The 17592-nt window shown below is 40.5% G+C and overlaps 1 protein-coding gene across 1 annotated transcript; it reads right to left on the bottom strand.

Annotated features, from left to right (window-relative positions):
* Window positions 1-541: 541 nt before the first annotated feature.
* On the bottom strand, window positions 542-17339 carry MYLIP (myosin regulatory light chain interacting protein). Its single transcript, XM_080610659.1, has 7 exons — window positions 17058-17339; window positions 15774-15964; window positions 6002-6187; window positions 5040-5237; window positions 4532-4696; window positions 2309-2729; window positions 542-1881 (listed from the first exon to the last, which is right to left on the bottom strand). The coding sequence occupies exons 1-7, from the start codon at window positions 17142-17144 to the stop codon at window positions 1792-1794; spliced, it is 1338 nt and encodes a 445-aa protein (XP_080466785.1). The 5' UTR covers window positions 17145-17339; the 3' UTR covers window positions 542-1791.
* Between the last annotated feature and the right edge of the window lie 253 nt (window positions 17340-17592).

Genomic DNA, 17592 nt, shown 5'->3' with positions numbered 1-17592 from the left:
ACAGCACTTAAACTAGGCAGAACATGCTTACAGAAGTCACAGCTTTGCCTGAATTCTGCTGATGCCATATAACCTGTCAAACCCCACCTTGATTAGAGTTCTAACTCCTGGAGTTATTTTTATTCACAGATGTCAAATTACAGAGCCAATTTAATTACAAGGACCCAGAGTTAGTGCTTGCCTATTTTAACAACTTGGTCTCCTCAAATGCTTTAAATCAGATGCCTGTATTAGCATCTAGTTGTATTAATTTACAACCCATTTCAGCCAGCTGCCCTAGGATGATGGATTAGAATTACTAACTTAATTCTGTTAGCACAGAACAAAATCTCAGGAAGTGAGGGAGGTTTGCTTTAGCACTGTTGTACACCAGGACAATAGCTGGCTATGGGCTTCTCTGAAGAGAGATGCACCTAAGGAAACTTCATTGCCTCTTAAAAATTTCATGCTGTAATGCCTCAACATGAATTTCAGAACAAAATAAAAGTCTTATCACTACCACAAAGTAGATTTTTTTTAAAGTCCTTTATTAATCTGAATATAAAAAGACAGAAGCTGCCTACAATATAGGACAAAGCTCTTGCTTTATGAGGAAACAAAATTTTCTTTACAAAGTGAAAAAATAAATACCCTTTTAGAGTAAGGTTTATATGCTAGTGTGTCGTAAAAAAGTAGAGTTTTAATATTCTGACAAAATGTCTGTGCAAAGAAACAGATGCATAAACACACATTACTGCTACATTAAGGCAATATGAAAAGTATAGTCAGAAAATTTCAGTAAAGTGACAGTGTACTTTTCTAGCTTTGATTAAGCCAGTATTGCACCCAAACACGGTTTCTAGTTCCCTCTGCACCCTGGAGAACACACTAGGAAACCAGAGCCCAAAATGCCCAAGTAGGAGGGGTGGAATATAAAAGCATTTTAGCAGGAAATGACCTAGCCAATAAAGACATTAACTGAAGAAAGCATTTAGAATTATACACAATCCTTGTTTTAGGAATTAATGGTACATCTTTAACAGTTTTAAAATCAGTCTCCAGAAATAAAGCCAACTTAAGGGGCAGCTGACTGCAGCTCTCAAGACCACCAGCAAGTTGGATATGGAGACCTGGGAGTATCTTGCCCTCAGAGACATGTAAATGAAGTCCCATAAGAGTGCTCTCACAGGACACTGCCAGTCAGGAGACTACCCTTAATACCTCAAGATTAACAAACTTGTCCCACCCTTCCAAAGCTATTCTCTCAGAATTCTATTTATTTAATGGCATTCTGAGTTAAACAGCTGCTTGATGAAGTCTTGTAACTTTAAGAACCATTTTTAAAAAACTAAGTTCTCTTCCAAGCAGTTTGCTAAAAACAGAAACTATGAGCCATACTAAACTGGTAATTGTAAAAGCTAGTCTTACTACTAAAATAAATGGAGCAACTGTACTAAAAAGGATTTAAAGAGTGTAAAACAAAAGCCTGCATTTCTCTTGCTGGGTATATCACTACATGTACACCACACTTCTCCAGGGTTACCTTTACCTAGCTTTGCAGCAACACTGCTGCGCTACAAGCTTACACATCATTCCCCTCTTAAGTAACATGAAGCAGTTACACTTCTCTCACAAGATGTCCCAGGCCATTTTGGACATGCTGAACAAAGAATATTTATGTTAAAAAATGCAGTATTTTTGCTTTTGATTGTGGATAGGTGCCAGAGTGATTGCCTTTTTCACAATCAATGGTTGCATTTCATATTAGTGCAGTTTAAAGAGTACATGATGGGTTTAAAGTGTATACGTAGATCATATCACAGTCAGATTGAGCAGACTGGTGTGGGTTGGCAAGTACACATGCTGGACATGCTCTACACGAGATCTGCAAACAGGACACAACTGGAAAGGAAAAACATTAGGAAATTAGTTTACTTCATATTTTGAGAATCTCTGTAATTGAGACCTCCCACCATGCACGCAGTAACAGAACACTTCTCCATAATCTCTGTATTTAAAACAGGGTAGCATGAGAAACATGCAGCCAATTCTTATGGTCACCATAAGTTAGCACAGCTAACTTATCTATCTTATCTATCTATCTTATCTATCTGTGCTAACCATAAGTTAGCACAGCTAACTTATCTTTTGAATGTATCATCTAAACAAGATGTTCTCTGGAATTAGTTTACTACAATTTTAAATGTAAGCTTTTCTAGAGTATCAATGTAAGCATATTACAAATATTAATCTGTTGACTGTTAAGTATACAGAAAACCAAAACTTCCACCTATTTGGTAACTCATACATTAATGGCATTGCAAATTACCTGCAATTGGGCAGCACAGGTCTTGCAGCATACCGTGTGGCCACAGGGACAAAAGGTCGAATTTATTTCCTCTTCACAACACACCATACAAAGCATGGACTCCTTTAGCTTCCGCAGCTTCTCTTGCAGAGCTTTTGTTTGTTGACAGCTAAGACCCTCACAGTTATCACAGTTCATGCTACTTTCAGAAGACTTAAGAGGGGAACTTGGCGGGGTCTGGTCACTTCTTGAAACAAGATCTACAATGCCAGCATTATAAAGAGCTCGCCTTGCATGATCATAAACTTCTTTTGAAGTTCTTTTAATGTCAAAGACATATTTTTTACCAAGATTAATGTTCTCATTCAGGAATAGGGATGCTAAGTGACCCTTTAAGTCTCTACTATATTGCATCATGACCGCACTGGTGACAGTGTCACACCTATAAAAACAACAGGACAAACACAAGCTTGGTTAGTTAATACCAAGAAGCCTAACTCTGCAATAATTTGTTCGCAAAGTGAAGTACCAGCCCTGAAATTAAAGCAAATAGAGCAGTCTGAAGCAATATTTAAGCTCTTGAATGTTGTTTGCATGACAACTCTACTTTGCAAAGTAACAGTTATTTTACATCTTCAAAAATGTGAAAAGCCTGATAAAATGGAGTCAGCCTATGGAAGGGACTTAGGCATTATGCTAACATAAACAGCCAACACTTGCTTAATCTACAGTTCAGCTTGGCAACACCTCTTTCCATGGTAACTTCCAAATGCTGCATTAAAGAATTCCAATTAATAGTTTTTGGTATAACACCTCTTTCTTTGGACAGGCTCTCAAAAAAAATTTAGCATAGAGTCACAAGCAATGTCTTGAACCAAATTTCCACTCAGTACTTTATATACTAGTATTATATCATCTGAGAGGAACCAGTGTGAATGCAGGGTAAAGAATTAAATTAAGGCATTTGTATTTGCCACCAAGTATTTCAGCTAGCCATACTCTGCTTTGTCACTTATTTAAGAGATATAATTACATCTGCAGAAGCCTGTTAAGGCATATCACTTCTCTAGACAACATAGGAAAGAAAGCACAAACAGAACACAGGGATTACAGCCTTGCAGAACCTAAGGTCCAAGATCTAAGCTTATGACCAAATGGTATTACCCTGCTACAATTCCGCTTACATTAAAATCAGAAACTGCAAAGGACAGCAGAACTTATAAGCAGAGACAAAGATCAAAAAGTTAAGACTAGCTAAGAGGTTATAAAATGCTCTAATTGCCTGGAAAAAAGTATCACATGCAAAACCATGCAACACCATATAATTATAGAGCAGAATAAGACATGTTTAACAGTGGGCTCAAAATAAGTAGTTAGCTGCTCATTAGCTGCAGTGGCTAGAAACATGTTAATTGCTGTAACTGTATTAAAATAATCTAATTAAAGAAAGCTGGGCAGGTCTTTGCCTCATGTATGCACTTTCCTTTGCTTTACTTCTGTTACAAAGTAATTGAAACTGATATGTGGTAAGTAGTTCAGAGAAAACAACACTAAGTGCCTTTGACAGTTAGTTCTACTGCTCAGTGCTGGACCTCACACTAGGAATGAGAAAAAGTTTAAAAAAAAAAAACAAAACCACAAACAAACCAAACCAGCCATCAACAAATGAGTGTAGCATCCCTATCTCAAAGAATGATAGGATAAAGACAATGGATAGCTGCTGGCATGAGACAAAATCCTGAGCATTTGAGCAAAGACAGAGAAATTGTAGGAAGATTTAAATACGTGGGATGGGAAGGCAGCACACAGGCAACTTCTAGCAACTGGAAGAGCCAAATACAGAAAAAATGAGAAGTGTATGTGCATTATGAGCAACACCTGCATATTCTGAAGGAAGTCATCTTTCTTTTCCTTTGTTATCTTATCCTCCCTCTTACACAGGGACAAAAAAAAAAATTATGGATTCTTTATGTAGTATCAAAGAACATGGTAAGTATATATTCTGAAGTGCTGTTACTTGTAAGGGTAGACTGAGACATTTTGCTTACTTGTCTTGTATTCCCACCCCACAAAACTGAAAACAGCAAAAACCTGTTCAGCTTCTGGACTTAAGAGGAAAGTAGAGGCTACAGAGACAATGAAATTTTGCTGAGAAGTTTTGAAGTACAGGCTGCTGGCTGCTTAAACACTTAATTCAGATACTGTGGACAAGAACAGCAGCAGCTGACTAGTGGCAATACTGACCTGTAAAATGCATGCGTCTCTGTAATTGCTCTATAGAGTCCACTTGCTGCCCTTGTACTGATCATCTTAAACAAGAGTACTACACTATTACCAGACTCCTTGGTAATAGTCAGATATACATTCTTCCCAGATTGAGTTGCCATTTGAACAACAGGATAAGCAATCCTATAAATGAAAATAAAAAAAATAGAAAGGTTATTTAGCTTTTAAGGATAAGGGCATTTTTCATAAGCTACACTATGGTTGACTTTTATCAGAAGTTATAATGATCTCCAACTGTTGTCTGTGATGCTGGATTGAAGATGCTGCCTCAGAAATACTTATAAAAATCAAGAGTGTTAAGGCCAGTTGTCATCACTATTATAAGCAGGTAGTGTTCTCAGACTCTGTGTTCCAATAGCTCCCTTCAGTAATTCACAGCGCAGTACTTATGTTTATGTAAGAACTAAAGGCATGCTCAGTATTTCTGAAAAAATGGAAGATGAAAATGGTTCCACAAAACACATACCTGTTGATAGGACTGAAGTCATCTTTACAGATGGATATGCCTTCAGGTCCAACACCAATAAGGAGTTTTTGCCCTTCGCTATCTCTCACTGAGTGCCACTCTACCCCATAATTCTCCAGCATTGTAACAATCTGTAGAATCTGGTATTCAGCAGAAGCTTGACTTAGACCTTCCAGCTCTTTGTGCTTTGCAACAATGCTGTTGATAAAAAGATGAAGGATAGGCCAATTAATCCAAGTATGTGCTGTTACTGCCAGCAACTTGTTTTAACTTTTTTTTTTTTAAATGATCTACTTGAACATATTATTAAACACTCCTGACCTGCCTTATCTGACTATAGCTTTTCAGAAATCATGAACTGGAAAGATTTGAGAATTGTCAAAACATCCTGGGACTGTTCAGAGGACAATACTGTGCATTTACTCAGAAATTAAAAAGCAAAAATGTAATCAAGGCTTTACAACTAACAATCCCTCCCCCCAACATATTTACTTGAACAACCGCAAAGTTCATAACTAAAAAAAAAAAAAAAAAAATCTACAGAAAGGCATGAAAAAGTTTCTTGATATTCAGAAATTGAACTATGAAGGTGTTTTGGGAACCTTGTGTACTTCTCAGTGTAAGCATACTAAGCCAGATAAGTTCTTGTTTCTCTTTCACAGGTGGAGGTCTAAGACATTCAATTACCCTGCTCCAAATACTTAGATACCTCTATTTCAGAGTACCAGAGGTTCAATAGCTTTTGCTTTCCACAAAAAAAAAGCCCCGACTCAAATAAGCTTAAAAATTAACTGAAATCAGAATGTTAATTAAACATTCAGGTTGGATTTTGATCTCCAAAGCTGATTTTTTTTTTTTTTTTTTAAACACCAGATACACTATAGCATCAGCAATTAAGAGCATAACAAAATCTTATGTTTTTGGTCTCCAAAAATGAGGTTATATCATTGTGCTCTTTTTACCTCTCCAAAATGGTAGTGGTAAGCTCTTTTGCACACAACTCTTCATAATTGTACTTGGCAGTGTTCTGATTATAATCTCCAAACTTCATCTGTGCCAACAATGCACTAAGTTCAATTGCATGCTCTGAAGAACACTGAAGATTACCAGCGAGAAGATCTTCTTTTATATGCAGGAAAAACATATGCCTACAATGGAAGGAGAAACAGTGTTAAAAGATTGCTGTAATCAAGATATGTATCAAATAACATCTCAGCTATGTTTCATATCATTAGTTTGTTAGTACACTCATTGAAAATTCTTGGCTAAGTGGAGAAAGTCTGGCACAAGGGAAAGAAAAGGACCTCCATCATCACCTTGTTCACTTACGCTTAAAAGATGAGGCTACAACTGCAGACTGTATCTAAAAGCACTATTTTAAAAAATAAGCACTTTAATGACATGTTATTAAGAATAAGACCTGTTTAAGCTCCTAAGGCCACTTGGTAATTTCAACTTAGTGAGAAAAATATCAATGAAATGTATTTGATTAATTTCCTACATTTAAATTTCTTTGGCTGCCATTTACAAGTTAATGTGCAGAGCAGCCCAAACCAACACACACATCCCTACCATGCAACAAGAGAAGCCATATTTGCTCTACACAGTGGAAGTACCTCTGCCACCATAGTCCAAGGGAAGATGGTGCTTTTGCCAGTGGCATGATTAGCAGAGCAATCCAAAATACCTGAAAAGGCATTGTGGAATCAAATTTTTAAAAAGTATTGTAGGAGCATATTTGTCAGCCCAAGCTTTATACTTGGGATCAAGGCAGGTTTAGCAACTAACTGGGAAATTCACAAAGCTGATCTTGGTTATCTAATAGGTCAGTTAACCAGACAAAGCAACATTTCCACTAACAGTAAAAACAGCTTGCTAATTTCCCCTACAGTCTACCTTAACTTCTTTAAATTCATCCTTATCTCCCCTTAGGGAAGACAAAATATATTTCTTGGCATTTGTTCTTAAGACTTAACATAGTTACAGAAACCAGATACTGAAGTGGTTACTTATCACTGAAAAAGATATCTTTCAACAAATGAAGCCTTATACCCACAGGGATATGTCTTATCTTCCACAGTAATGTGACACTTACATTTTACTTTCCTAAAACTAAGTGTAATCTACTCAAAAAGCTATTTTGAATCACTTACCATAGAAGGAAAACTAATCACTTGCATCTTCAAACAGCAGTTTTGGATAATATATTGGGTATATCCTGTAGTAGCACTCTACAGCTCCATTGTACAAGGCAAATGGGGCTACTTTTTCAGCACTATAAACTGCTGAATTTGTGTGCATTCTTTGCTCTACTGTGGTAAATACTGCAGCTAAAAAAATACTGCCCCCAAAATGCCATCTATTGAGAACTTTTGCATCAGGAAAAATGTATTAAATTATCCTGCCCTACAATCCATTTACAAGTCACAGCTCCAACACCTCCTTTTACAAGTAGTTTGAGGCATGCTAGAGCTTCATTGCAGTTGTAACAAGTGCTTAATTGCATCTCTCTGATGTCTAGGCATCAATTTACACATTTCAGCAATTCTAGCAAGGGTCTGGGGGAAGCAAGTAACCTCCCTTTGTGCAGGATACAAGTTTAGGTGGCAAGAGGACTAGAACTTCAGACAGTACAGTTGTCTCCACTGTTAGCAGGTTATTCCTTGTTTAGGATTTTTTCTGAGCAAGTCCCAAACCTCTGCTCCAATCCTGCTAATTCATAGCTCTCTTGGCTTGGGCCACAGAAAGGTACAGCTGCAATTTTTTTAAAAAATGCATTGGTTGTACACATTCCTTTTGGGGCTCAGTCCATAAATCCAGACATACTTGATGACATACTAAAACACCCTGACCAAAATAAATTCAAATTGTAGGCATTTCACCAATTCCAATCAACATTTCATAAGATGGCTTTTCATACACTTTTGATCCTCTATTAATATCAGAACAGGTTTTCCAGCCATTACAACTATGTACTAATCTCACGCACAGCATTTCAAAGAAATATCTGCCAATTTTCTTCTAATTAGCTGAAACATGTTTACAACTACCACACCTAAATGCTTGTATCTTCAGTTTATTTTACACATACAACAACACTGACTACACAGGGAAAAGTCAGTCTTCTCCCCTTGCTGGGAAGGCCTTATTGACATCAAGAGGGGAGGTGAAAAATAAAGAGATTGCTCCTGCAAATACAGATCCAGTAATTACAGAAACAACTACTGCAAAGGCATGGTTTCTCATATCCTATTACTAAAAAGCCAGTAATAGCACAGGTAGCCAAATGAGTTTAAGGCACAATGTAAAATAGCATCACATTAGCTAATGTGCAGTAACTTCTCAAAACTGGCTTATCTCACAGACTAAGCTACTTCACTTTTTTTCTGATAATGGGGACAAAGGTATGGTACACATAAGGGACACTTATTGCAAAGTAACTAAAGTTATGCAGGTTCATGTCCTGGCTTGACAAAAGAAATTACGATAGTGTTAGGTCAGAAAAAACAGACAAGCCCACCCATATTTAAAGGTCCTTCTCAAAAATCACTGGTCTATACCTAAAAAACCCATTGGTTTGGACCCAAGCCTTGCCTAAACTGTACCCATGACAGGTCAGAAACTAGTTAATATAGGGCCACCTGCCCCTGAAATGAGTTTTTGAATGACAGTGAATTACTTTATACTGGTCTGCTACAGCAGCTGCCCAGAACCAAAGTTTAAGTAGGAAATTCACTGGCAGGATTCTTTGTGTTTTTCCATCAAGTTCTTAAATGTGCTTGAGGAAGGAAAAGCATCTAGAAATTGAAAGACAGCAAGGACTGCAAATGATTTGTACATCTGTGATTTTTGATCCTTAAGCAGAAAAGCAAAAAAAAAAAAGAAAAAAGGAAAAAAAAAGTGCTTTTATTGCTGAATACAGTTAAGCAAAAGTAAAGTATTAGGAGCCTTGATGTGGTTCTTTATCTAATTCTATAAAGTCTAAAAGACCCAACAGATTGTCGACAGGAAATACGGCCATATTGCAGACTGTTAGTTACCAAAAAGTATTTATGTAAGTTTTTGTAAATTAGATTGTGACCTACTCCCTTAACAGCACTCAATCCATTTTCCCTACTTTCTCCAGGAATCTCTAGGAACAATGAAAGAATCGTTAAAGCTTTTCCCAACTCTAAAGATACTCAGGTTGTACAGTAAGTGTTCAGTTTTTCAAGGAATTGTTTTAGTGTTAGCATTTTACACTTAATGGATTTTTACCTAGAAAGTTTTAGAAAACAAGCTTAAAACTGAAACCTCTACTGCTTATAACTGAAGTCCTCTATGGGTTACATTTCCAACATTGCTGGTAGAATGTTTTAGCTTGACCACCATCTAAGAAACTAATTGGTTTTGTTTGTGCATCATTCACCACTTCAGTTATAGCAGATAATATGTATGTATCACATATAAATGAGAAGTGACTCAAGTCAAACAAAAGGTCTGTTTCCTACCACCACTCCAATATTCTCTTGGCACATACTACAGCTTTGTACTACTCTTGCCAAAGTTTCACCTGATCTTTAAATCTTCATATAAAACAAGTCTCCACAACTCTGATCTTTACCAATTGTTGTGGCTTCTAGTCATTTTTCACACCTCCTAGACATGTTGCAACACTGTTCTTAAAGCTCCTACTAGTTCAAACATAACTTTCTATTGTACTTGTAGCCCAAATTCTACACGTGACAAATAATTAGTACAAGAATCTATATAACCTAACCCAGACTTGGTTCCCCCCACCCCTGAACCTCATGCTAGCTAGATATTCCTGTGTATTCAATTCTGGATCATTTCCTTTGAGGTCAGGAGTTCAAAACAGTATGTAGAACTACAGATTAGAGGACAAAACAGTAAGTTTCCGAAAGCTATACTTCATTAGTCACTGCCCTGGCAGCATTTCTTTCTCCTTTCCTAAAGCGGGGGGGGGGGGGGGGGGGAAGCAGTTTTGGAATTAGAACAGGATCACATACTTCCTTCAAGCACCAGTTACACTAGTGATTTTCTATTCATTTTGTATCCTTATTTTTGTTCCAGTGCTTTTCATGCAGTTTATGTGCATATTAAAATTCAGTAAAACCAAAGGTACTTCTGTATCTCAGTTGCACATGAATTATTTGATACAAAGGCTGTGGAAAGGGGAGGTTGCAAGGTGATTTCAGCAGACTTCACAAAGCACTGCAGCTACCAAACCAGAATTACAAACCTAGATATTGCATCAATTGCTTTTTGGCTCCCTATGAAGCGGTTTTTGCAGGCTGACTATACTGAACACCACTACATGAAACAAGTATCAGTATTTCAGTACAACTAAATGCTTACAGAAAGCAAATCACCTAGTTAGTGTTCATTCAACTGAACTGGCAATAACAAACCCACAAAATAAGTACTATGAAAAGTGTAGAGTATACATAATACAAGATTAATTTCTCTTGAATGGCTGAGGGAACTCGGGTTGTTTAGTCTGGAAAAGAGACCTTATTGCTCTCTGCAATCACATGAAAGGAGGCTTTAGTGAGGTGGGAGTCAGTCTCTTCTCCCAGGTAACAGCAAAAGGACAAGAGGTAACAGCCTCAAGCTGTGCTGGAGAGGTTTAGATTGGCTATTAGGAAACATTTCTTTACCAAGAGCATGCTCAGGCATTGGCACAGGCTGCCCAGGGAAGTGGTGGAATCACTGTCCCTGTAAGTCTCCAGAAACCATGTAGGTGAGGCCCTCAGGGATATAGTTTAGTGGTGGTCTTGATCTTAAAGGTCTTTTCCAGCCTAGCTGATTCTATGATTCTTCCTTAATTCATTGAAGACAGTTATGTGCACTAGGAATCAAAGTTCTGCACTGAAAACTTTGTTTCTAGTATTTTTTTTTAATCAAGGAAAGGAAAACAGGACAAATTAGTCTTTAGATTTCTGTTAAAAGTTTCAAGCTCAAACTTACTTGTCAGGAGAAAAATATAACAAACCCCCACCCTTTACCAATAAAAGCATCTGTATATGACTAATGATTCCTAAACTAAGAATACAGCCAAAAGAACACATTCTTCTGCCAGACTACTGGCAAGAATCTTAAGAGTATGTCAAGGAACTGTTGGTTCTCTTTGGGTTGTGACACTGCTTACCACAGGGTAAAGCTCTTTCCTACTGTGATGTAAATTTACAATGCTCTAAATTCTAAAGGAATCCAAGTTTAGAGGCACAACTGTTTTCCCTAAAAATACATTGATAAGGATCTCTATAGAATATAATTCTGTTTTTAAAAGCAGGTATCGGGACACTCCATATGAAAAAAGCAAAGCCATCACAGTTGCAGTTTAACTCAGATTTAGATACAATCCATGAAACTTACCCTGAGGTCTATCACAGCAGACTTTTATTGCATATTAGCAGATACCATGACACTGCTGCACTGGCTGGCTATTGCAACAGGATAATTGGATGCTTTTCTGATTTTTCTACCTACTATATGTATCTAACTCCATATACCATAACTGTATATTTTACAAGCAGTTCTTAATTTTAACCAATTCATCAGTACAAGTGGATAACACTGCAAAAAAACAATGTACTTTGTAAATACAATTACAAGTACTGGCAAACATCATACACCTTTTAACAGCTCCCAAAACAATAATTGGGTATCCCAAGCCTGGGAAAATACAGCTCTTTTGAATGCTTCATGAGACTGTGGCTTGCTAGAATCTGACACGTTACTTTAAACTGCCATGGCTCACATACGAGGATTTGATTTTCAGTCATATTACAGAAGACAGAACTTTGCCCGTCCCAAAAGCACACCTGGATAAATCCTACACTGCTCACTTTAAAATGGTTTCTACTTCCGTGCGATCGCCGCACGCTGACTTCACCCCGCCAGACTTGAAGCCATTGCTGTCCGGTACCGTTTCCCCCCGTGCGGCTCTGCAGACACCGCGGTCATTAAGGTGTGCGCACGGCCCGCGCCCGCCCGCCTCCCGCGGCGAGGCCCCCGCCGGGACCGCTCTGCCCCGAGACAGCGCTAACGGCCAATCGGCTGCCGTGCTCCTCTGCTTGCCGGGCCGCGCCCCGCCGCCGATTGGGTGGCCCCGCCGGGGTTACTGCCGGGCAGTGACCCGGAGTTACACCGCGCCGCACAGCCCCCCCACCCCCGTCCCGAGACAGCGCTCCCCCGCAGCCGCAGCGGCTCCGGCGCAGTCCGGTGAGTGCAGGGTAATCATTCCTCCAAGCATCAGCTCCTCGCTGTAACTCGGTGTTCAAACTCGACACAACCACCACCCATAAATCATTCTGATGAAACCCCGACTGTTTACTTTTGGTTTACTAACTGTTGCATTACCTAGCAAGAAGTACAGAAAACAGTACATGTTTTTTTTTTTTACAGAAAACGAACATGACATAAGACAGCACTTATGATCTAGATGTTGGACCATCAAACATATCTTTAAGCAATGAGACAGCAGTCCTCTTTAAGCCAAGGCGATTTTCCATTCAAAAAAATGTATAGTTATTCAAACCGCACTAAACAAGTACTCTGTTCCCATTTCAGACTTGTTTGTGAAACTCTACTTGACAGCAGCAGATTAAATTTGAATAGCATTCTTGCACTGAAGCACTTCCATTCCACTGAGAACAATTCCAAACTAAGAAGTCCTGTGGTGAAATTCACTACCAGGCAGTCAAAAAATTAGAAACTGAGATCCAAAGGACAATAGAAATACTTTTAACCCCATAAGGTTGCAAGGAGGATTTTCCCCCATGCAATTCTCCCATTTGCAGAACACTTAGTGAAGGTGGTTTGTTGCCTTAGTGGTGGTCCAAGGTACAATTATAACCTGCTTTTGTGCTCAGCAGCAAGATAATTTCCTCGCAAGATTAAAATGCATGAGGTTGCCATCTTCCCCTGTTTTGCACACCGATTGAAGATAACAGAGGCAGAGGTTAATGCTCCCTTGCCAGGTGAGCTTTTCACCAAGCATGTAGAAACCTGAACATTACCAGGATCTCTACTGAAGCAATACAACTGGGGCTGACAAAGCTCCTAAAGTATACAGAAAATAACTGGTAGCAACTCAGTCACAAGACTCACTATTATCATCATGACAATGCACATCAACAACATTTAGAATTACTTGCAGCTTCACTGATTTCAAAAGCTGTCTCAACAGATTTATATGTATAAACAGCACCAGAGTCAGCATGTACAAGTCTGGGAGCCTCTGTCTACCTTCTTCACACAAGGAACCAGAAGGCCACAGTTAACACCCTATCCACCAGTTGGGTACCCTTGGTTTCCTTTAGCAGTTCTGTCCACATCACTATTTCTGACTTCTCAAGTAAAAGAAAGAAAGATGTCAGCTTAACTGTACAGCTAATCCTTGCAATTCTACAATATACCTGTTGATTTAAAGTTCAGTGATGGGTTTAACAAGTCTTCTGCTTCATACCACACATGCTTACATGCAAACTACAGATGAATGCAGAGTTACATGCATGTGTAAATTTTCAAGCAGACCTGAGTAGGAAAAAAGCAAGTGTACTGAAACTCTTTGTCAACAGCACTGAAACAGACATTAACAACAGGCATTGTGGAATTCTAGGTCTGCTACATGCAGAATACTGGGCATACACAACTAAAAGGCAGCTATTACACATTACTTTACAACTTGTATTTGTTTGTAGAAAACACTAAAAATACTTAGGATGTAGGCTGAACACAGCTTAGCTGAAGCCTCAGGACTATTCATGTTTGCAAGACAGAGTGACATTAAATACTAGTTTCAGTGCTTGTTGCTCTCAAAATGATAAGCAATTATTTACACAGCAGAGTTTTAATAGATATTTTCTGATGACTGAGCCTCAATTACTTTTAAAATTGTTAAAAATATTAGTTTTAGATCAGTCTTAATTCATACATGAAAGACAGCTTTTCCCACTTACAACCTTTTAAAGTTATGTTTGTAGTGGAGAAAGTGTATACTTGCTACTTTGATGTATACACAAGCTCTGTTACACTCTAGCTACACAACCTGTCTCTTAGGCCCTTGGGGTGTGCTTCACCAGTTCCAGTTCCCTATTAATTTGCACAACCTGCCAAGTCTTGCATTCACAGTGTTGAAGGCAGAAACACAGGTGCAAAAACCTTGTAAAGTTGAACAAACATTCATCAAGGACACCATTAAAAATGTCAATCATATCAGCTTTAGGTTTCCTCAGATTCAGCCTCATTTGGTGGATGCGTGAAGACACATCCAAAATGCTCGGGGTAGTCTCTTCTGCCTCATCAGGTAAGAAATTAGGTAGCCTTTTGTTCTACATAAAAATACTTCATTATTTGGTTTTACAGTTATTAAGAATATTTAAATGAGGACAAGTTTCTCTAAGGAAAATACTCCAAAAGAACCCAGAGATATGCTATGGATAGCACAATCTATTTTTCCAAAATAAGACACATCAAATCTGGAATTTGGTTAGCATATATTTGCCTCACTGAAGCTATTATATAGGACAACTACAGTCCTACTCCACAGCATTCTGAAAACTTCAACCAGATTGATGAGCTAAAACTACTGCTCCCCAAAAGCCACTCCTTTGCACACTGGTTCAAAAAGTAAAATATATGCATGCTCTTAACTCTAATACCTTCTCCATAGAAAAAAACCAACCAACCAAAAAAACACATACACACACAAAAAAAACCCAAACAACACAAAACACACATAAAAAGAACCCAAAACAAGCCAAAATCACAAACACACTAAATCAGGCTGTCAGCCTCTGACCAAATTCTTCAGCCAAATGTTTTGTGCAGAACAACTGTGTTGCCTCCATGGTCTTAATCATAAAATTACCAAGTTAAGGTGTCCCTGCCCATGGCAGGGAATTGGAACTGTATGTTCTTAAGGTCCTTTCCAACACTGACCATTCTATGACTCTAAGGTGAGTAGTGAAAGCATGTGTTGGCATTATCATCATATAGACACTAGAATCCAAGTGGCCCCATTTATATTAACTTTGCTATCTAAAACTAACAGGAAAAAATAGTTGAAAGGTCAGCATTAAACATAGACGTGCATGGCTCTCCTAATCTTTAAATTTATGTGGCACTTAAACTCAAGGAGTAAAAGCGAGTGTTCACTACTAATCTTAGAAGACCTGGGATTGACTAACAGTGAAACAATTTAGGTAAGAGGACTGACCACAGAAGCAGCAAGACAGCGGTTTCTTTCCTAGCCTCAAAGGGCCTGTAGCTATTTGAAACTTACTGTAACATAAAACCAGACAAAAAGGAATTCAGCAAGTTTTTTGCTCTGTGGGAGGAACTGTTTCCTGCTTTTCTGTACCAGTGGTTTAGAACGACCTCGAGTAACACCACTAAGCAGGGGTTACTATCGGACATGCAAACACCACATAAATAATTTGCTAGTGGTAGCTTAGTTTCTTCCACTTCAGCACTAAGTGCTTATAGAATTACCTACACTCATTACTTACTGGTAGCTGCACAATACTTAAAGTATTAACAGACTGGGGTTTTTTTAAACACAAAAAGGAACAATGCGTTTAAATAACACTGAGGGTTTAAAACCACACAGAAAAGTCAAACGAGATTACCAGAAGATGAAAGAAAAACAGTGCATAATCATTTTCATAAGTTACAGAAATTAGAAACAAAATCAATTAAATCTACTTACAGCCATCTTTACCTTACCTTGTCTGTTCTTGTAAGATAAGATGTGGCTCAACAAAAAATTTGACTCTTAATTTCAATCGATAAGGGGCTAAACCATCCATCTGCTGGGAGATCCTGTTCCTCAAATTCAGCCACAGATTCTCCCCTTTGCTGCCAGTGAACTGCAGTCCAAAATAATCAACTTCTATAATTCCCAGCCTTCTGCAAACCTGAAAGAAAGAGGTTCTTTATGAAGCTATAACATAAAGATAAAAATATCAACTGGATAAAGTACTGTTTCAGACTACTCGCTTAAAACACACACAAAAGTCCTACTCTAAGCACCTTTATGCCAAAGATTAATTACTTGGCTTTAAAGTTGCATACAAAACAGCATGTAGGCAAATATCAAGAATAAACCGGGAATTTCTCCACTAGCTGAAAACCATATGAACTTCTACTGCCAAATTCCATCCTCCCCCGTCCTCCTCGCACCACACTCCCCCAGTCCCCCCTCTCGTCTCGCCCCCAGGACAAGCACTTCAGAGGGTCAGTGGATTTCCAAAAGAGGCAAGTATCTTGTCATTCAGCATGACAGCCGACAGCACTTCCTAGGCGAGGAGAAGAAAAAGTACAACCCACAAGTTTTATTTAGACGCCACCAACAGACTGGGCTGCTACGCTCAACTCCATCCTCCCGGCAGCCGCCGCAGCCACATCGAGGCGGTGGCTAAGGACGGGCGAGAGCTTCTGAGCGACGGCTTCAGCCAGCACGGCCCAAGCACGCCACGGGGACCACCCCGGCACCGCAGGGGGAGCATCACCGGGGCCGGGTGGGTTCCACTCGTGTGTGTCTCCCCATCGCACCGGCGACAGCGAGCGCATGCTGCAGCGATGGGCCAAGGCCTGCCCTTAGAGGAGGTGGCAGGGCCGGATAGCCCCGAGGCGGGGGATGCAGCAACCTCTGCATCCAACATGGAACGGAAATAAAAAATAAACGAGGGAAAGAAAAAACCCATAAAAAGAAAAAGGATGTGGGGTGCGGGGAGTGCGGCGGCTCCCCGCCCCCACCGCGGGGTTGCGCCACGCACGGCCCTGCCAAGCGCCACCACAGCCCTCCGCGGCCGGGCCAGCTCGGCCGTGCCCCGCGCCGCCGTTATGCCCCTCCTCATCCGCTACCCCTGTGCGGTGAGGGGCTCCCGGCGGCTCTCATGGTCATCTGTCAGGCACTAACGGTCTGCGCTGCCCAACGGACACCATCACCAACCCCCCGCACCCTTCCCCGACCCCTCCCGCCCCTGGCAGCTCGGCGCGGCCCCTCACCTGGTTGAGGCAGTCCTCGCCATTAGCTTTCGCCTCTACCTCCACCTCCATCACCACCGCGTCCGGCCTGGTCACATAGCACAGCATGGCTGAGGGAGCTGGTGGAGGACACACACAGCCAGCGCCGCCGCTGCCACGGACACCCCGAGCGGCTGCTTGCTGCCGGTGGAGAACCGCAACTGTCGCTACAGGCTGACGTACGGACGCGCTCCCGGCCACCGCCTGCCCACACCCAGACAACGCCGACCGGCACCCTGCCACTCAACCGTCCACGCTCCCCCACTGCTTACGCTCCCCCGGCTCCGCTCCCTCCACATATACCCTCCACCTCCCCCTCCCCTCTCCGAGCGGCACCTGCGGGACCAATCACAAGGCGCCGCTCGCAGCTGCGGGCCGCACCCGCCACCAATCAGCGCCGTCATCCCCGGGAAACGGCGGCGGCAGGGAGGGTGTTTGTTGCCGTCGCTCCCTGGCGCCCCCTAGCCGTAGCGCAAGGCCGCCGCCGGGGCTCTCCGTGCTCCCGTCGGCCCCGTGC

Source organism: Psittacula echo (genome assembly GCF_963264785.1).
Source record: "Psittacula echo genome assembly, chromosome: 2".
In the NCBI taxonomy this organism is placed as follows: Eukaryota; Metazoa; Chordata; class Aves; order Psittaciformes; family Psittacidae; genus Psittacula; species Psittacula echo.
The sequence above is the reverse complement of the archived record's forward strand: the minus strand, read 5'-3'. Positions and strand labels throughout refer to the sequence as shown.